At 37.8% G+C, this 20,798-nt stretch overlaps 2 protein-coding genes across 2 annotated transcripts; one reads left to right on the forward strand and one right to left on the reverse strand.

The window, feature by feature from the left end:
* Positions 1-6,108: 6,108 nt before the first annotated feature.
* On the reverse strand, positions 6,109-8,023 carry LOC115429317 (5-hydroxytryptamine receptor 1A-beta-like). Its single transcript, XM_030148650.1, has 2 exons — positions 6,356-8,023; positions 6,109-6,309 (listed from the first exon to the last, which is right to left on the reverse strand). Exons 1-2 carry the CDS (start codon positions 7,618-7,620, stop codon positions 6,144-6,146), a joined length of 1,431 nt encoding a protein of 476 aa, XP_030004510.1. The 5' UTR covers positions 7,621-8,023; the 3' UTR covers positions 6,109-6,143.
* Positions 8,024-11,113: 3,090 nt separating this feature from the next.
* On the forward strand, positions 11,114-18,437 carry LOC115429316 (E3 ubiquitin-protein ligase RNF180-like). Its single transcript, XM_030148649.1, has 8 exons — positions 11,114-11,215; positions 12,539-12,713; positions 13,605-13,703; positions 13,924-14,622; positions 15,651-15,770; positions 15,849-16,068; positions 17,076-17,201; positions 18,118-18,437. Exons 2-8 carry the CDS (start codon positions 12,657-12,659, stop codon positions 18,315-18,317), a joined length of 1,521 nt encoding a protein of 506 aa, XP_030004509.1. The 5' UTR covers positions 11,114-11,215; positions 12,539-12,656; the 3' UTR covers positions 18,318-18,437.
* Positions 18,438-20,798: the final 2,361 nt, after the last annotated feature.

The raw sequence follows: 20,798 nt of genomic DNA on the forward strand, positions 1-20,798 counted from the left end.
GCTGAGAATACTTCTCTGCTCCTCTGTTGATCATCATGGGGTTAAAACAGATTTTAAATATAAACCAATAGATTTTATCTTATGTAAGTAGATAAGAAATAAACAAACAAACATAGAAAAATGAACAAACAGACAAAGCAAATAAGCAGAGACAGACAGAGAGAAAAATAAGCACACAAACAGAAAAACAAACAACAAAATTAACACAGAGATAAATAAACAGACAAAACAAATAAACAAGCATGTAAACAGAACAATGAACAGACAAAAATAAATAAACAAACACATAGACAGATAACCAAACAGACAGCTGTGTTGTGTTGATGTTGTTGTTGTTGTTGTTGATGTTGTGTTGTTGTTGTTTTGTTTTGTGTTGTTGTTGTTGTCTTATTGTTGTCGTTGTTGTTGTAGTTGTGTGAGGCTCTTCCAGCTGTTGCAGTCCGCCCCTCTCTGTGGTCATCCCTCCGTCCGGGGCCTTTCATCAGGTAATTGCCCCTCGGCCCCTGGAGTTCACATCCTCCATCTGTTGCCATGGCGACCACCTCTCCAGCATTCATCTGTGTGGCCCCTCCACGTCCCTTTTCTGTTCTGTTTTTTTTTTTTTTTTACTTCACCCGGAGTGAAGTGACGGAGGAAGAGCCACTGTTGTGCAATGACGTTTGTGTGACATTGTTTGTTTGTTTGTTTGTTTGTTTGTTTGTGACTCAGTCCGTCGACTTCCAGTAAAACAGTGATCCTGTTATTACCTCCGCCAGGAGGTGCTGTGATCACTTTGCTTTGTGTGTTTGCATGTTTGTTTGTTTGTTTGTTTGTTTGTTTGTTAGCAAGATAACTCAAAAAGTTATGGACAGATTTTCGGGGGGGGCGGGCAGATCTGTCTTGGCGGAGGTCTGCGCTCTCCGAGTGCTTTTCTAGTTTCATTTTGTTGTTTCATTTTGTTTCATCAGCTCTGAGGTGAAGGAAACACACGTTAAAACCCACTCAGATTAGACCAGAATCGAATGGAGCCCTTCAGTAAAAACGAACCAGTACACCAACAAACAGCATCAAAGCCATGAATTAGATTCACTTTCACCTGTTTATTCTGTTTATTCTGTTTATTCTGTTCATTCAGTTTATTCTGTTCATTCTGTTTATTCTGTTCATTCTGTTTATTCAGTTTATTCTGTTTATTCTGTTCATTCAGTTTATTCAGTTTATTCTGTTTATTCTGTTTATTCTGTTCATTCAGTTTATTCAGTTTATTCTGTTCATTCAGTTTATTCTGTTTATTCTGTTCATTCAGTTTATTCAGTTTATTCTGTTCATTCAGTTTATTCTGTTTATTCAGTTTATTCAGTTTATTCTGTTTATTCAGTTTATTCTGTTCATTCTGTTTATTCTGTTTATTCTGTTTATTCTGTTCATTCTGTTTATTCTGTTTATTCTGTTCATTCAGTTTATTCTGTTCATTCAGTTTATTCTGTTTATTCAGTTTATTCAGTTTATTCTGTTTATTCAGTTTATTCAGTTTATTCTGTTTATTCTGTTCATTCTGTTTATTCAGTTTATTCAGTTTATTCTGTTCATTCTGTTTATTCAGTTTATTCTGTTTATTCTGTTTATTCTGTTCATTCAGTTTATTCTGTTCATTCTGTTTATTCAGTTTATTGTTTATTCTGTTTATTCTGTTCATTCTGTTTATTCAGTTTATTCAGTTTATTCTGTTTATTCTGTTCATTCTGTTCATTCAGTTTATTCAGTTTATTCAGTTTATTCTGTTCATTCTGTTTATTCTGTTCATTCAGTTTATTCTGTTCATTCTGTTTATTCTGTTCATTCTGTTTATTCAGTTTATTCTGTTCATTCTGTTTATTCAGTTTATTCAGTTTATTCTGTTTATTCAGTTTATTCTGTTTATTCTGTTCATTCAGTTTATTCTGTTCATTCTGTTTATTCAGTTTATTCTGTTCATTCTGTTTATTCTGTTCATTCTGTTTATTCTGTTTATTCTGTTCATTCTGTTTATTCTGTTCATTCTGTTTATTCAGTTTATTCTGTTTATTCAGTTTATTCTGTTCATTCAGTTTATTCTGTTTATTCTGTTCATTCTGTTTATTCAGTTTATTCTGTTTATTCTGTTTATTCTGTTCATTCTGTTCATTCAGTTTAGTCAAACTGACAGAACGTTCGTCCTTAAATCTGCTTCACTTTCACATTTGGACAAACTCTGATTTAAAACCACTTAGACTTCTACTGCTGCTGCTTTTCTTCTTTTCCTTCTTATTCTTTCGCTTCCTGTCTTCTTTCTTCTTTTTCCCCTTCTTTTTCTTCTTTCTTCTTCTTTTTCTTCTTCTTCTTCTTTTTCTTCCCCTTCTTTTTCTTCTTTTTCGTCTTCTTTTTTTTCTTTCTTCTTCTTCTCTCATCTGTTTAACTCCATCCTTTCTTTTCACATCCGTACATTTTTTGCAGTTGCTTTGACATTTAATTTGCTGTGAAACAGAATCAGTGACACTTTCATTCACATTAAATAACGGATATTTTCTGGATCCGTTCTTGTCATTTGTGCGTTTTTTTTTTCCAATTACTGTTTTTACTGGAGCTTTAAAGTACAAAAATAACTGAATTTATGCTTCGTTATCATCAGAATCTGTTTCAACGTTAAATAAATTTATAAATGTGGTCATTTTTAATCGATTCTATAAAACATCTAATACTTGGTTGTAAAAAATTGAGAGACATTTTAATAATGTGACTTTTTTCCAGTTAAATTGTAAAAAATAAAGAGAATTTTTCCTTTTTTCTCATAGATGATGATTAATTTCTGATTTTTATAATCAATCAGCTGGAGACCATGATAGAAAACAGAACATAAGAGGTTTTATTCTGTCAAACTAACATCAGCTCATGTATTCTGTCTTATTATTATATTTTAATGCATTAAATAACTTACAGAACCTGTTGTAATGCTTTAGGCTTGATTTACTCCTGTTTTTTTTTTTTTTGTTTTTTTTTTTTATGTTTTTTTGGCAAAAGTATCAGTTATAAATGACAAAATTCATTAAATCTCCATAATAACATTTAATATATTAGTTATAAATGACAAAATTCATCAAAACTTTAAAATAATTATCTAATATTTGGTTGCAAAAAGCTGATTTTCGTCCAAAGATTTTTTGTGAACGTTAGTTTAGTGTGAATTTACTCCTGATAGATGATCAATAAAGATGTTTAAGCCTCCAGTTGGTTTTTAATTGTATCATTGATTAGATTCTGGATTATTTTTTATAATAAATGGATCTGGGATACACTGTAAAAATAAATAAATAAATAAATAAAAATAAAAAATAAAAATAAAAACAAAAAACATTTGGTTCATTTTGTTCTGTTTCAACTGTTTTCTGATTCATTTAATACGTATTAAATTAACAAATGTGATTTTAATTTATATTAAACTTTACCAGTGCTTAGAAGCTGCAACAAACTGTATTAACACTTCATATTTACTTTATTTCATACAGTTCAAAGGGGTTTTTAAGCCTCTTATTCGACAGAATATCATTTTTAAATGATGTAATTTATTCAAGCTTCATAATATGGGACTGAAGTGTTTAAAACTGGTTTTTAATCCAATTATTTTGTAAAAATCCAAGTAAATTTTATCATAATGATGTAGCTCAGTGTTTGTTTGTTTTCCTGCTGGGATGGATGGTGTGTATTTTACTGTGTTTGTATCATTGATCAGTTTATAAATTATGGATGAGTAATTATTTAATCATATTCTGTTAGAGAAAAAAAAAGGAATTTTTTTTCAATGTTGTCAAAGCTGCTCATTTAGGTCATTATTTTTCTCATATATTGAAGTTTTAACACAATAAATAAAAGTATTATTGTTGTATTGACCTGAAGTGTAATTAAATGTGTTTAGACTTAATGAATGATTAAAATGTTGGTGTCGTCAGGTTGTAAAATAACCTTTATCAGCTCTGAAAACACTTTATTTGCTGTGGTTATTGATCAATACTTTCAATAAGCTTCTATCATGTGACTGAAATGTTAAATAATTCATAGTGTTTTTTTTTTTTTTTTTAACCAATTCAGTTTTTTTAACCAATTCAGTCTACAAAATCCACAGAATGTTTCATAGTGGATTTAAGATGTGCATTTGAACATAAATAAGTGTTTATCATCCTTATTTTCTTCTTCTTCTTCTTCTTATTATTATTATTATTATTATTATTATTATTATTATTATTATTATTATTATTATTATTATTATTATTATTTATCACAGTCTTATAAATGCTGTTTGTCTAGTGAAATATTTTCTCATTACGTGTTAACACTTAAACAGGACAAATTAAAACTATTTTACTTCACTACAGTTGTGTTGAAATTATCATTTTGTAGATGTTTACTTCATCAGTTATTAATGAGATAATTAAACTATACTTTATAGTAAGCATCAAATATGTGGATGAAACACGTTAAAGTGGTTGAATTTCAGAGGAAACTGCAGTTGTTGATTCTTTTTAATTATTATTTTACAGAATAAGAATTAATAAGTGGATAGAATATAAAATATTTAAATGTTTGAAACTGAAGCAGAACATGTTTCATGTTTTTTTTAATTATTAAATATTTCTAGTCTTTAATCGAAAAACGTTGGTTTATTAATTTATTCCAGTTGGTTTCTGTTAAATGTTTCGTGCAGTTTTTTTTTAGTAATTAACAGCTTCTGTTGTTATTTATATTTATTTATTCATTACAACTTCTGCAATAATAATTATAAATATAAAATTCACAGTAATACAAAACTTATTCACTTTATCCATTTATTCACATATTTATTCGCTCTATGGACAGTTGAATTTATTTATTTTTTAAAAAATATATATATTTATGGCACAGCTTTGTTAGTTATTATATAGACTTGTTCTTATTATATATGATATTATTTTTTATTTTATTTTCTTCCATTTATTTGGTTGGATAAAAGTGTTATGATCATGCCGTTCATATGAGCCTTTAAATTAGCTATTTTTATATAACAACATTCGTTAAAACTGTATAATAAACATCTAATATATTGGTTATAAATAACAAAAGTCATTAAAACTGTATAATGATCATCTAATATATTGGTTGTAAATGGCAAGTATTAATTAAACTATATAATAATCATCTAATATATTGGTCATAAGTAACAAAATTCATTAAAACTGTAAAATACGCATCTAATATATTGGTTATAAATTATAAAATTCATGAAAACTGTATATAATCTTTTAATATATTGGTCATAAATGACAAATATTAACTAAAATTATATAATGATCATCAAATAAATTGTTTATAAATGGCAAATATTAATTAAACTATATAGTAATCATCCAATATATTGATTATAAATGACAAAATTCATTAAAACTGTATAATAAACATCTAATATATTGGTTATAAATGGCAAAATTCATTAAAACTGTATAATAAACATCTAATATATTGGTTATAAATGACAAATATTAATTAAACTGTATCATAATCACCTAATATATTGGTTATAAATGATAAAATTCATTAAAACTGTATAATAATTTATTTTTATTTAACCTTTATTTACCCAGGCAAGCAATTAAGAACAGATTCTAATTTACAAATGCAGCCTGATAATAATTTAATATACTGGTTATAAATGACAAAATTCATTAAAACTATAATAATCATCTAATATATTGGTTGAAATGTTGCACAAAACTGTTTTTCGTCCAAATAATTTTTATTCATTTGTAAACTCAAAGTGGATTTACTGTCCATAGATGATCAATAAAAGTGTTTATTTATGATTATGTCTAATAATAATAATTTAAAAATATATTTAAACTGTTCTTTAAACACACCTCTGTGGACAGTTCAACGTCATTTATTTATTATTTACGGCACAGCCTCCTCTGTTATTACTCCTTTTCTTTTCTTTTCTTTTCTTTTCTTTTCTTTTCTTTTCTTTTCTTTTCTTTTCTTTTCTTTTCTTCCTTTAAATTTCCTGGATCCGTTCATTCTCATCCGTAAAACCTGACACCACCACTGCAGAAAAGTATGAAAGGCTCGTGTTTATTGTTTGTTTGTTTGTTTGTTTGTTTTTTACAGGATGAACAAACGGAGCTTCAGTCAAACATCACAGTTGTTTCTATGCATAGACTACAGAGTCCAGAACCAGGACCAGGACCAGGACCAGACACGGGTGGATGGAGCTGATGGACGGGTCCGGGGTGAGTCCTGTTCTCCTCCAGGTTGAATCCGGCTCGGTTCGGCTCGGACCCGGGTCTCGGTTGGGCTCGGAGCCGGATCAGGGTCGGGCTCGGAGCCGGGTCAGGGTCTGCAGAAGTGACACTTGATGATCTTGTTGAAGGCGCTCTGGAAGTCCTTGTTGAAGTACGCGTAGATGATGGGGTTGAGCAGGGAGTTGGAGTAGCCCAGCCAGTTGATGACGTCCTCCAGCCACCGGGGCATGAAGCGGGAGTCCGGGCAGAAGGGTTTGACCAGGGCCACGATGAAGAAGGGCAGCCAGCACAGGATGAAGGTGCCCATGATGATGCCCAGGGTCTTCACCGTCTTGCGCTCGCGGGCCAACGCTATCTTCCTCTTGGCCTCCGTCGCCTTCTCGTGCCGGTTCTGGAACAGCGGAGCGGAGCCGGGGGTGTCGGGCAGCGGCAGGTTCCCCCTGGAGCCGCCGTGCACTTCGATGATCTCCAGGGACTCTCCGTCCTCCGCGTGCTTCACGGCGCCGTTGACGCTCAGCGGCAGCACGCGCGGCTCCGCGGTGCGCCTCCAGCTCTTCCCGTGCGCCTCCGCCGTGGGCTTTTTGTGGAACAGAGCCGGGGACAGAGCCAAGCACGAGTCCGAAACTTTCTTTTTCTCCGTTTTACGCACAGTCCTCCTGATCCGGAACCGGGCCGCTTTGAAGATCCGGCCGTACAGAACCAGCATGAGGGTCAGGGGGATGTAGAAGGCCCCGAAGGTGGAGTAGATGGTGTACCAGGGGTCCGTGCTGATCTGGCACTGCGTGGGGTTGGCGCGGTCCTCGGCCACGCTCCTGGGCTGAGAGCGCATGATGAGCATGGGCGGCACGGAGATGGAGAAGCCCACCAGCCAGGTGACACTGATGAGGACCGCGGCTCTGCGGGGGGTCCGCTTCTTCATGTAGTCTATGGGTTCGGTGATGGCCCAGTACCGGTCCAGGGCGATGGCGCACAGGTGCAGGATGGACGAGGTGCAGCACAACACGTCCAGGGACACGAAGATGTCGCACGGAACCTGTCCCAGAGTCCAGCGGTTCAGAACCTGGTAGAGGGCGGCCATGGGCAGCACCAGCACCGACACCATGAGGTCCGTGACGGCCAGGGAGCCGATCAGGTAGTTGGCCACGTTCTGGAGGGACCTCTCCAAGGCGATGGCCGCCACGACGCACGCGTTCCCGAAGATTGCGCACAGGATGAGCGCGCCGAGCAGGAAGGACGTGAGCACCTGGTAACCGAGCTCCACCTGCTCCTCCTCGGAACCGGCACCGGCACCGGCCCGGGGGGGTCTACCGGACGGGCTGTCGAACTGGGCCCAGGCCGTGGTGTTGTTGGAGTCCTCCATGGTTCCGCTGGGTCCGGGGCTTCAGTTGGACGGGGGGCGGCAGGTGCGGCGCACACCGGCGCGCCTCGCGGAGCGCATAGCGGGCTGTCGGAGACGCACGGAGCCGCGCGCACACACAGCGGGTCTGGAGTGCGGGTCTGGGCTGCGGACCGAGGAGGAGGATGCGCATTTATACCGGTGATGGAAAATGCGTCAGAGGCGCGTGGGAGAAGGACTCAGATCCAGCTGATGATCCCCCAGTGATGGAAGACCAGGACCACCTTCATGGATCCATTCCGCTTTAGTTTTTGTCCTTTTGTTCCAATATTTGAGTCAAATCTGAACTTTTCTGAACTTTTCCTCATATTTTCTCTGAGTCTGTGTGAAACTTCTCCACTCTGGGTCAAAGTCCTTCATCTGCATCTTTGTTCCAAAATCAGCAGAATGAAAAGTCGCTGTGCTGTAGACCAGTCCATATCATCTGGAACAGAAGTTTAGTTCAGTCTTTATTTGATGTTTTTCTCTCTTTCTTTATTTGTTGAGGTCCGTCAGTCTGAGTGAACGGCCCCTCCAGGTCAAACACCCCCCCCTGCTGGTGATCAGGCTCCATGACAACAGTCCTGTAACAGGAGGAACTTCAGAAACACAGTCCCCGGCCAGCAAGTCCAGGAGGGTTCCATGAGGGCTGCATATAAGGGTCCCATGTGGGTTTGTCCGCAGTTTCCATGGTGACCCCACATGTGTTTGCCCATGTCAGAATCAGAACCAGAATCAGAATCTCTTTATTGTCATTGTACCAAGTACAACAAAACTGAGGCAAAGCTCTCAAGTTCAGTGCAAGAATTTACAGACAGACAACACATATCAGTAAAAGACACAGTAATTTACATTAAAAAATTAAAAGTGTTGCAAACTAAGATATTTGTAAAACGTAGAATTTAAGGAGTGCAAATAACATGAAAGATAAATGTCGTGGGATAAATAGTGTGAAGAATAAATAATATGAGAGATTCAGATCTCTGATTCTGATCTGGGCAAACACATGTGGTCACCATGGAAACTGCAGATAAACCCAAATGGGACCCTTCTGGGGCCTACATGGACCTGTTTGAGACAGGAGGAACAAATTAAATCTATCTTTGTTTATCCGGTTGTGAAACAGTCATTTCAAACGGGATAAAAAAGCACATCTGTGTTTTATCTTCAGTTCTGTTTCTTTGTCTACTGTTTAACTTTTACTGACACGGACTCTGGACTCATCTAAACATCACATTTATTACAGAAAAAAAAGGAAAAATTAATAATAAAAAAATTATACAGATGTCCATAACATAGGTGTGTGGTGTTTCATGTCTCATCTAAGGTGAATTTTCTTTCTCATTTACCTAAATTCAAAATATTTTCCCCTAAAACAAAGTGCATTTAAATAATATGAACATTTAATTCAATAAAACATGCCATAACCACACTTAGTGCTACTGTGTTATTGTTTCAGTTTCATGTTTTTGATCAAAAACAGAAAAATGACCACTTGCCGGATCTGAGACCAATGCTTTCTTTGTTTGTTTTTGTTTTTTTTTTTATCTTATTTTGCTTCATCCATCTTATTTATCTCAGACCAGACAAAATACACATTCCATGTCGAACCACAGGTGCAGGTTATAATAAATACGAGGGGGGGCTGAAAAGTTCATGGCCTGACTAAGAAGGAGTTCTTCCACAGCAATGAAACTTGGCACACATTAAATTCAGCCTTTCCTGACACTAACTGCATGGTTTCCTTCCAGATAAACCCACACTGGATAAATCATTTAGGACTTTGAAAAGTAGTACAACAGACATTTCATGAAAATTCTTGCTTTTCACCGCTCCCTCGTTCTCCCTACCCCTCTTGAATTCAGCTTCCCAGTTTTGCACAGTTGATAAAGCTGGAGCATCATCCTCTCTATATAAAACTGAACTAAATGTGTTGAAAAGGATAAAGTCATGGTTTACTGTGACCTTTGACCCCATGACAAGAAGCAGAACAAGACAATTAGAAACATCTGACATGTGTTGAATCAAACCTGGAATAAAACAACAGAAAATTAATCTGATAAATAAATCTGATATTGTCCAGAAGTGTTAAAGACATGTAAAGGTCAAAGGGAGGTCACACTGAATACGACCACTGTGGTTTAGAGAAGTGTTGGAATGAAACATGATTATTTTGTTGATTTTGATGATTTGTGTAACCCTATAACACCAAATGTTTCATATTTGATACATAAGGTTTGAAGCTCTCTACATGATCAGTGTCACATTTTTTGTCTTGAAAAACCTGATGTATACAATTAGATACATGCAATACACAGATAATCCACCAGGGGGAGGAGTTCATTCACCAGAGGCCTTTCCAGTGACACTACAAGACTGAAATTAATGAGGAAGAACTGGGACCATTTAGAAAAGGAATTAACAATCTGTTAGACATGTTTGTGTTTTATTATGTTTTTGTTTGTTCAAAAATAATAATATTGGAGCATTGAGTCCCGATGGATCAAATATGATACAAAATTGAAACTCATACATGGAAATTAATATTTGAAAAAAATGTGTTTTGGTTGTTCAGAAGGACCAATAAAGGCCCCAGTTTCAAAGAATTGGAATTTTTTGTCAATGATTTAATGATTCAGGCTTTACAGGGTTAATTTCTTGATTATTTTGGTAATTTTATTGATTATCTTAGGAACTTTTTCACTTGTTGTTGTGGATTCTTTTTCCATATCTGTTTCTTTTTGTTGATTGTTTTCTTCATTTGTAATCTTTTGTTGATTGTTTTTTTGTTTTGTTTTTTTCATTTTTGCTTGTGTTCAGCCACTTTGGTTTGTTTTTTTTCCCCTGAATCTTTAGTTTTTCCTGCTGTTCATACTTCACATATATCAGATTGGATCTAAATACAGAGACAAATGCACATATGTGGACATAACAACTTTAATAAACCCACAAATAGAATGTTGGACTTTTACACAAGACTGTATATTATATATTAAACTGATTTTCTTTGTGTAGAATTTGATAATGTTTGGTGTTTTTAAAGTTAGCTACCTGTAGTACGTCGCAGTACTTTTAATTCAAATGTGCAATAACTTGTTGTTACCTCTCAGTACTCTTATTATTATTATTATTACTCTTTTTATAATACTCTATTTTACAAATGTGTATTTGTGCTTGTAAGTGCAATGACTGTTTTTTTATGTTTTAACTGTGTTTATGTTTTGCATCTGTCTTTTTTGTCACATCTGTATCTTTTTCTAACTCTTTTTCTGTCTCAGGGAAACGCACAAGAATTCCAATGTACCTATACTGCTCTGTATCTGCGCAAATGGCAAATAAATTCTATTCTATTCTATTCTATTCTATTCTATTCTATTCTATTCTATTTTTCGGCGTTTTTTTTTGTTTTGTTTTTGTTTTGTTTTTTTGTTCGCGTTTGTCCTTCCCGCCTGCCGTAGTCCCATGATGATGACGTCACGGTTGTTTTCATCCACACGCTGTTCGACAACTTGAAGTTTTTATGTTGTTTTTCTGTTCTTCTCCGTTTTCTGCCCTCTTCTAAAACCTCCTTATGTGTCCGGTGAGTGAATTTACGGAACGGAAACTGTAAAAAACGTCGACTGTCACGAAGTAGAGGAGGTTATTTCAGCGTCAGAGTCCGTTTGTTGACGTTAAATGGAGCCAAAACGACGAGACGCTGCTTTTATTTTTAGCTTAAACTGAGTTAAAAACGGCGACAAGGAGGGGAAGGTTTAGTCTGACCTGTGTAAGACACTAAACAGGAGGATTTTAAAGCTCCTGTTTGATTCTCTGATGAAGAATAAAAGGAGATTCGTGTTGAAAACCGTCTGTTTGGCGCGAAAAGTCCTAAAGTAAAGTAACCTTTCCATGAGCTAAAGAGCCTTAATGCTAGTGTCAGGTCATCAGGTCTGTTTCTACATGGATCATTATTACTTTATAAAGTACAGTTACCAGTTACTCAGCTGCTCAACAAATCTTTAGTTAGAGCCAAAGTACAAATATTTTCTGCAGAGCTTCTCTAAACCCCAGTGGTCATATTCAGTGTGACCTCATTTGACCTTAACAAGTTTTTAACCCTTTAGTTCAAACAATATCACACTTATGACATTAATTTTCTCTTGTTTTATTCCAGGTTTGATTCAACTCATATCAGATGTTTCTATTTGTTTGTGCTGCTTCTTGTCATGGGGTCAGAGGTCACAGTAAACAGTAATTTTGACTATGAGTCTGAACAAACATTATTATTAAAGTTAATAGTGCATTTACATATATGAGTCTAGAACAAATACTATTACCTCCGCCAAGGAGGTTATGTTTTTGCCGGCGTTGGTTTGTCTGTCTGTCAGTCCCTGTGCACAATAACTCAAAAAGTTATGGACGGATTTGAATGAAAATATCAGGAAATGTTTATACTGGCACAAGGAACAAAGGATTAAATTTTGGTGGTGAGCGGGTGGGGGGGGCTGATCTGCCTTGGCGCAAGTCTGCACTCTCCAAGTGCTTTTCTAGTTATTAAAGTTAATAGTACTTTTACATATACGAGTCCTTTTTAGGTTTCATTTTATAATGATTATGTCTTTTTTATCTTTTTTTCTACAAGTGATACTGAACTTTTGTAAACAGTTCCATTAAATAGAGTTCTTAAGTGAAATAAATGAGCCTATTTGAGAAATGATAGGTGGAACTTTAATTTATGACACTGATGTTTACTGTGGCTGGATCTGGCCCGTATTTCAACACCATGACATGTTCTGATCACAGGTCAGATGTTTTTATGTCCAGACTAATGTTCAGCTTCAGCTGATGTTTGTTATTGTCATGCTGTCATGACCCTTTGGTTTAGTTTGTGAGTTTAATAAAATCTTTTCATTTTTAATGTCAGGAATACGAGATTTTCACAACATAAAACCTGAGCTGATGCGACAGGTGGAGACACAGAGGGAAGGCAGTGTTGTCCGTCTGGTGCAGGCGTGTTTTCAGACATTAAAAGAAGAGGAACGATGCTTCGCTGCAGGAAGTGTCGGAAAGGCGTCATCGACTCAACGTGTTTGTCTGCGGTGAGTTCAACTGGGCTCTGCTGCTGCTCATTGAGCTGCGACGGCAGGGATGTCCAACTCATGTAGTCCACATTCAGACCGATCTGACCTAAAGTGGGTCAGAACCAGTCAAATAATAACAGAATAACCTAGAAATAATGACAACTACAAACTTTTGTCTTTGTTTTAGTGCAAAAAATAACATGAAATTATGAAAATATTTAAATTTACAAAGTACTCAAACAAAACAAGTTTAAATAACTTGAAAAAAAACTGAAATTTCTTATTAAAATTGCACTTATTTCTCTTAAGACATTACAGGTTTTGTTCGTATTTGTTCAGGTTATTCACATTTTATTGTTAAATGAAATGTCTAAAGAAAATTAAGTGTAAGTTTAACAATATTCTGCCTGTTACTAAATGTTTTGTGACTTTGTAGATCTGATCTGTAATGTAAATGATAAACTGAAGGATAATATTCTTAAAATTACACTTATTTTTCTTAAGAAATGTCATTTTATTCAGGTTATTTACATCTGTTTAATTTAATTAGTTTCTAACTAAATATTTTCATAATTGATTGTAATTATTTTGCACTAGAACAAACAGAAAAATTTGGAGTTATCATTTATAGATAATGTATTAATATTTTTCACATTAAACGAAAAGGCAAATTTGGAGTCATTATTTATTGTTTATTCTGTTATTCTCTTACTTTCGTTCATATGTGGAACCTGAACTAAAACCAGTGACTGTTAATATCTTCAGTGTCATTGTTGCTCTTTGTAAATTCATCCCATGGGTCAGTTTTGGTCCGCGGGCCTCATGTTTGACCCCCCTGTGTTACAGACTTGAATGTGTGGGGTGAAACTCTTAGATTTGGGGCTGATGGGAAATGTGTTGTTGTTGCAGCAGGTGGAGGCTGCACATGGAGACTCAGCTGACGTTTGCAGTATTTGGCACGTTGATGCGGACGCAATGCCAGACTGGATCCACAGTGCTGTTCACCAGGTAAAACAGAATAGAATAGAACAGAACAGAGTAGAAAAGAATAGAATTGAATTGAATAGAATAGAATAGAATAGTCTTTAACGTTGACCTTAAACCTTCAGCCAATCAGACTCATCAGATAAACAGAGCCCTTTAATATTCCACATCTGTTTCCTGTTTTGTTTTGTTGTTCTAAACTCTGGTCTTTTTCCTTTCACCTCGTCTGTTTGCGTCCGTCCAGGCCCAGTGGACTCTGGGAAAACTGAACTGTCCGAGCTGCGGGGCTCGTCTTGGAGGCTTTAACTTCGTCCACGGCGGTGAGTGTCCTTGCGGCCGCGACGCCGCTGTCCACCTCAGCAAAAGCCGAGTGGACCGCGACCACAAACACTACGTCCTCATCGTCCAACCGCGGAGGACGAGGCCGCCGGCGGTCCAGCCCGGTCCGCCGATGGACCGGATACCCGACCTTAACAGGGCGGTGCCGTTAAACCCGGGTTTACAGCTAGACTGCGCCGCCGTCGTGTCCCATGTGAGCCCCGGACACGCCTCCAAGTCGCTGAGCGGTGGCGGAGACGCCCCGTCCTTTTCCTTCAGTCCTCTGAACTGCATCTCCCACAGGAGACGGTGCAGTTTGGATGACGACACCATCAGGGCTTCGTGTTTCTGTCGTGGAGTCCTTTCAGACAAATCATCTGTGGAGACGGTGAGGACAGACGTGTCAGTCCCATGTCCAACGGCGCGATCGTGGGACGCCGACGAAGGACCGACGGGACTCTCACATGTCTCAGAGGACAGAGGCTCAGCAGTGGACCAGGCCCACCAGGACACAGATCCTTCAGTACTGGACCCATGGATCCACGAGGAGGTTTCAGATCCAGGTCCGATCCTCAGAGACAGAAACGGTGAAGACAGCGAAGACGAACAGGACGACGACGAGACGGTACGTGGATGTTCACCCGTTTACAGGTGGAATCACAATCCATAAAACAGAAAACACGCTTGTCACATGTTTTATAAAACATATATGACAGTTTTTCATTCATTCCATGATGGAGCTCGATTTACTTTGACTCATTTTATGAATCAATTTTCCACATTTAAACAAATAAAAATATAATCCATCTATTCCAGTCTCAAAAATCACATAAAAACCACGCAAAACTCCTTTTTTAAGGGTTTTTAAAACAGAAAAAGTGCAGTTACAAAGGACATAACAATTATAAAATCAAATAAACTGATTTTATTAGTATCTGATTGGTCAGGAACTATTGTGAAGGCGTCGTCTTTATTTCTTCAAATATTTTCTCTGATGAAACTACTGATCGGATTCATTTCAAATTTTATATGTTTCTTCCTTTAGGACAATGTCTACAAAGTTTATTCACAGTTTTGAGAATTTAGATTTTTTAAATATTCTAAATGTTCCTTTCCTTCTCCTGGTCCATATGTTAATGGTTTAGAACATGTAAATGGTTCCACATATCAGTCTAGTTCCTATTGATCACTGACAGAAGTCATATATGGACTGTGATTGGATGAGTTGAGTTCTCCTCCAGTGAAAGTCCCGCCCACTTCTGTTGCTAGATTGAGCTGCATCCAGACCACAGGACTGGAACATAGAACAGAACTAGGACTGGAACATAGAACAGAACCAGGACTGGAACATAGACCAGAACCAGGACTGGAACATAGAACAGAACTAGGACTGGAACATAGAACAGAACCAGGACTGGAACATAGACCAGAACCAGGACTGGAACATAGAACAGAACCAGGACTGGAACATAGAACAGAACCAGGACTGGAACATAGACCAGAACCAGGGCTGGAACATAGACCAGAACCAGGGCTGGAACATAGAACAGAACCTTAACACCTCACATATTCAACATAGAACAGACTCTGACGTACAGAGACACTGGAACTGTTTGTATTTTAGTTGACTGTTTGCATGTGTTTCCTCTTCAGCGTCAGACATCGTCCACCTCAAACCGACTGAATAAACGGGAGAAGAACCGTCTGAAGAGTCTGCGCAGGAAACAGAGGAGGAGAGAACGCTGGCTTCACCGTCAGCTGGAGCAGGAACAGGTCCGACACCATCACCACCACCATCATCATCATCATCAGTTGTGAGCTGGTCAGACGTCCATTGTTGTGTGTTTCCAGGGCAACGGCGTGAACGTGTCGCCGCAGGAGGCCGACGACGCCGACAGGGAAGGTGTGACGTGCGCCGTGTGTCTGGACGTCTACTTCAGCCCGTACACCTGTCGACCCTGCGACCACGTCTTCTGCGAACCCTGTCTGCGAACACTCGCCAAGAACCGCCACGCCAACACGCCGTGTCCGCTCTGCCGCACACTCATCACACACACCAGCTTCAACAAAGGTCGGCCGCCACCAAACACACACACACACACACACACACACACACACACCTGGATTCATTTATTACCTTTAGGCTGCGTTCAGACTGCAGGTAAATGTGACCTGTATCTGATCTAATTATACTTTTCTTTTTTCTTTTGTTCAGACATGGTGTAGTTTTTAGATGTTATCTGCTTGTTACCATTTAAAAACTATACCTTGTCTGAACAAAAGAAAAAAGAAAAGTATAATTACATTAACAGAAGACAAAATGAACGTCATTAGCCTGCATCTGATCTGTTAAAGACAGTTTGAACAGCACTAATCTGACCCAGACCACTTTCATATGTGGTCCTGAATCTGACCCGGACCACTTTCACATGTGGTCCTGAATCTGACCCGGGCCACTTTCATATGTGGTCCTGAATCTGACCCGGACCACTTTCACATGTGGTCCTGAATCTGACCCGGGCCACTTTCATATGTGGTCCTGAATCTGACCCGGGCCACTTTCATATGTGGTCCTGACTCTGGTACGTATCTGATATTTTACATGTGACTTCAAACTGAACGGCCAGATCGCATTTATCCGAATCTGTGTTTACCTCCATCTGACCGATGATTCGAACAGAATTATGGGAAATTTCTCCGATCTCCGTTCGTAGTGTGGTCCTGAAAAAACTCAGTTTCAAGGGTCAAACAGCCCTCCGCCTTAGCCCTTCACCTCCGACTAATCGAGAATCGGGACAACACTGCCCCTTCATGTGTACGTGCAAAACAAAGGGGGAGGGGCCTAGGGAATTGGACTAACTAACTAAAAGCTCGTCAACGACTTCAAGTAAAAAAAGGAAACACTCTGAAGACTTTAGTTCAAGCAGGTTTAATTTCGGGAAGAAAGAATCGAATCCCGTTTCCATCCACGTCACCGACCGGAACTTGCACAGATCAGGTCGTCATGGTTACCAGCTGATTTCTTTTCCTGCAGCGGTCATATAAACCTGCCTTTAACGTTCTGCTCCTTCCTTCCAGAACTCCACCACGCTGCTAAAATCTTCTTCCCTAAAGTCTACGTCAGCCGGAAACAGAACTTCCAGAATGCTCCGTGTTCCAAGTGGCCGCTGCCGAGCTGTCGCAAACGTTTCCGAAACCTGTGGGGTGAGAAATCTGCACGGCGCTGTAGTAATGACAAAATGTGTTTCGTACAGTTTGTTTGTTTGTATTTTATCAACTTGAACCGTAAATAAAAACACCAAACACTCAATAGCGGCCATATTTTTAACCCTTTAAATTCCATGTTTGTAATGGAAACAAACCATATTTTTTGGTGCAAAAAATACACTTTTTTTTTTTTTTAATAAACTATTAATCTTATAGACTCCTAAATGTTCCAGTATAAAGAACCTGTAAAGTCAATGTGTTGTAAAGTACAAACTGTTTTATTCTGACACAAACCTGTATCTGTGAAACTACAGACCACCAACATTTGGACTGAATCTGTATTTATTACTGATTCAAACTTGGTAAAGTGTTAGCGCTTTTATTCTGGAGGTTTTTTACTAATAGACCAGTCTAATCATTACTGGTGTTCCACAGGGCTGCATGCTCTCCCCATCTCTTTATTTAAATAATTTGCAAATTCACAATTATTCTGCATGCTTCTTTACGCGTAGACATGTCCCACAGGGCTGTGTGTTGGCACCATTTCTTTGTTTAAATAATTTGCAAATTCATTTTTATTCTGCATGTTTGTTTTTTAACTTATATTTTATCGTTTCATTTTTGAAATTGTACGACACAAACATTTAGAACATAGTGTCAGTTGTTGTCCTGTATATTGTCCAATTTTTCCATCCTATTCTGCATGTTTTTTACTCGTAGACCAGTGTAATCAGTACTGGTGTCCCACAGGGCTGCGTGTTGTCATCTTTGATGTTTTCTGTGTATTTAAATGATATAAAAATTCACTGTTATTCTGGAGGTTTTTCACTTGTAGACCACTGGCTGCAGGTTTATCGTATGTTAAATATGTTCTTCTACGAGGCTGAACGCTGCTGTGGTGAATTGTTTTTAGGATCTCAGAGGCGAGTGGCGGAGGTGGCGGGCGGGCGCTGGCGTTTGACCCCGGCCGTCTTCATGCTGGACGCCCTGGATCTGACCGACATGCGCGGTTGGCTCTTCGACATCGCTCTGGTCATCGTCTACATCCACTCGGTCAACTGGATCCTGGCGGCGCTGCTCTTCGGTTTCCTCACCTACTACTTCCTGTGCTGAGGTCAAACCGGTCTGTATTCACTCAGAACCAACGTGTCGGACCGAACAACACCTGCACACAAAGGTTTGAAGGAAAACCTAGTTTTTACTCTTTGGTCGTTTTTTTTTCCCCTGGAGCCACGACGAGCATAAATTTGATTGACAGACAAAAGAACTAATTAAAAGCCGCATTTAACCTGCGAGCGTTTACTGCCAATGTGTTTGTTTGTACAGTTTTCGTAACCCATCCTGCACTTTATCAGCTGTCAAGTCTGCCAAAAAAGGGGGACGGACATGGACAGAACCATCATATTTACAGATTATGGGATGGACTGACAGTCGAACGGCTCCGAACAAATGTCTGACAAGATGAATGTGTTTTTGGAAAGTCGGGGAAAAAACACTTGAATATTTCATCTCGATAATTCTTCTGTGGAACGCGAAGATGGTTTGTCCGTCTGTCGTCTTCAACCGACTCCTTTTCTGTGTCGACTGTTAGTGAATCACAAATATTTCACGTATTCTTTCGTGCAAATATTCAGTATTTTTTCACTTTGGAAAAATCCAGGTTTTCAGGTATAAGCTAAGTTGAAATGAGTTCGTTTTTGCCTTTTTTTCAGAATAAAAGCAGTGACACACACGTTTCCCTTTAACAAAAACTAGAACAAAGTATTTATTTTCTACAAACGTGACATGTTTCTCAGTAGTCACTTTTCTATCAGACGTATGCAAAAAACTTCACCGATATTTACTAAATGTTGAAAAAACAGAAGTGCGTAATGTCGGTTTTTCCATGAAATCACAAATGCGATGATTTGTTTTTTATTTATTATCACGAGATGACACGAGAAGTCATTCCATAAACATGGTGACGAACGTAAACATGGAGTTGATTTACAGATATATTCATTATTATTATTATTATTATTATTATATATTACCCCTCTATCTCCTACTAAATTCTAAAATGATTAGGTTTCGTGGTGTGTCCACTAGGGATGTAAACAGTTAATCGACTATCAATTAATTATCGACAAGGATTTGCTCAGTTAAATTATTAATTGTCGGTTAATTGCCCTTTTCCACGTCCTGTCCGACGGCTGCTGGTTTGTCCACACTGTGACGCCGTGGCTGAGGTAGGCGGTCAAATCGATCAAGCCGGTGAAATCTGGCTCCATCATGTCAAGTAGTGATGCAAAGTCAGAAATACCCATTTCTTCTAAACTGCTGCTCTTCAGATCCATTTATTGAATTTCTCTGCAGAATTTCTTTAGTTCTACTCCATAAATGTCAATGCTTGTACTGTATCCCTAATGGTTCAACAAATCAATCATTAAGGAATAACATGCTTTTTTTAAATGAAGTATATAAACAATATTTAGCTTTTATTCTTATAGACCCTTATTGAAAGAGACATTCAGGTTCTCAGGAAAATCACCGCTTATCAGTTAATTGTTAATCGATCGATAAGGTCAACCAACTAATGATTAATGGGTTAATTGATCATTTGCATCCCTAGTATCCACACATACCGCGACATGTTTCTTTTAAAACTCTTCTCCTCTTGTTGCCCCATCCATCGACATCAGGTTTTTTTTTTTTTTTTTTTTTTTCACGTGACTCTAGTTCCAGAAAAAGGTCTTTCCGTTGCACTTTTGTGTGATGTACCATTTATGCTACGCCTGAAAAACCACCTCTTGCCAGTGCAAAAACTTTTAATTGTAAAGTGGGAGTTTTGGCGAAATTGTTGTTTTTCTATCAGGTAAATTTTTATGCGCAGGTTATATTTGCGTAGTTTGAGGGTCGATGGAAAAGTGACTAGTGAAACAGTTAGTCTTCCTACCGTTTGGTTTTTCATGGCGCTGTTGTGATGTGCAATAGTTTTATGAGCTGATGTTTGGAATAATCTGAGAGTTAAAATGAAACATTAACTGTGATAAATCTACGGTGTCATTTCAGGTCTTCACGTGATCTGCATCAGCTTTTTGCACTTAAGTTCTTCTAAAAGGCTTTAAAATGGTCTGTTGATGTGCTTAACTGTGCTTTTTTTTTTGTTGGTGTACGTATTAAACCAGGGGGTGAAACTCATGTTAGTTCAGGTTCCACATTCAGCCCATTATGATCTGAAGTGTATCAGACGTCAAATAATAACATGAAAAAAGTAAAAGTACATTATGAAAAATTTTACATCAACAGTTTCCTTAAAAATGTGAAAAACATGAACAACCTGAAATGTTTGAAGAAAAATAACTGCAATTTTCCTATGTTTATCATTTCCACATGTGCATTACAATTTACAGATCACTGTGGATCTACAAATTAGAGGTCGACCGATACGGGTTTTTCTAAGGCCAATGCCAATTTTAAAATATTTGGTCAGCCAATGGCTGATATTTATAGCTGATTTTTGAGGCTGATTTTTAAAAAAATTTTTAAAGCCCATTGACTGTAAAATACAATTGAAACCCTCAGATAATTAAGATTTTTATGCAAGGCAAGTTT

The sequence above is a fragment of the Sphaeramia orbicularis genome, chromosome 12, assembly GCF_902148855.1.
Source record: "Sphaeramia orbicularis chromosome 12, fSphaOr1.1, whole genome shotgun sequence".
Taxonomy (NCBI): Eukaryota; Metazoa; Chordata; class Actinopteri; order Kurtiformes; family Apogonidae; genus Sphaeramia; species Sphaeramia orbicularis.

What these genes read in the sequence shown, in the direction of transcription:
- LOC115429316 (XM_030148649.1), top strand. Translation starts at nt 12,657, where the DNA reads ATGCTTCGCTGCAGGAAGTGTCGGAAAGGCGTCATCGACTCAACGTGT. An exon ending in AACAGGACGACGACGAGACG is followed by an intron (nt 14,623 to 15,650) that starts GTACGTGGATGT and finishes TTTCCTCTTCAG; the next exon opens with CGTCAGACATCGTCCACCTC. An exon ending in GTCAGCTGGAGCAGGAACAG is followed by an intron (nt 15,771 to 15,848) that starts GTCCGACACCAT and finishes GTGTGTTTCCAG; the next exon opens with GGCAACGGCGTGAACGTGTC.
- LOC115429317 (XM_030148650.1), bottom strand. Translation starts at nt 7,620, where the DNA reads ATGGAGGACTCCAACAACACCACGGCCTGGGCCCAGTTCGACAGCCCG. An exon ending in ATCAAGTGTCACTTCTGCAG is followed by an intron (nt 6,310 to 6,355) that starts ACCCTGACCCGG and finishes GCTCCGAGCCCA; the next exon opens with ACCGAGACCCGGGTCCGAGC.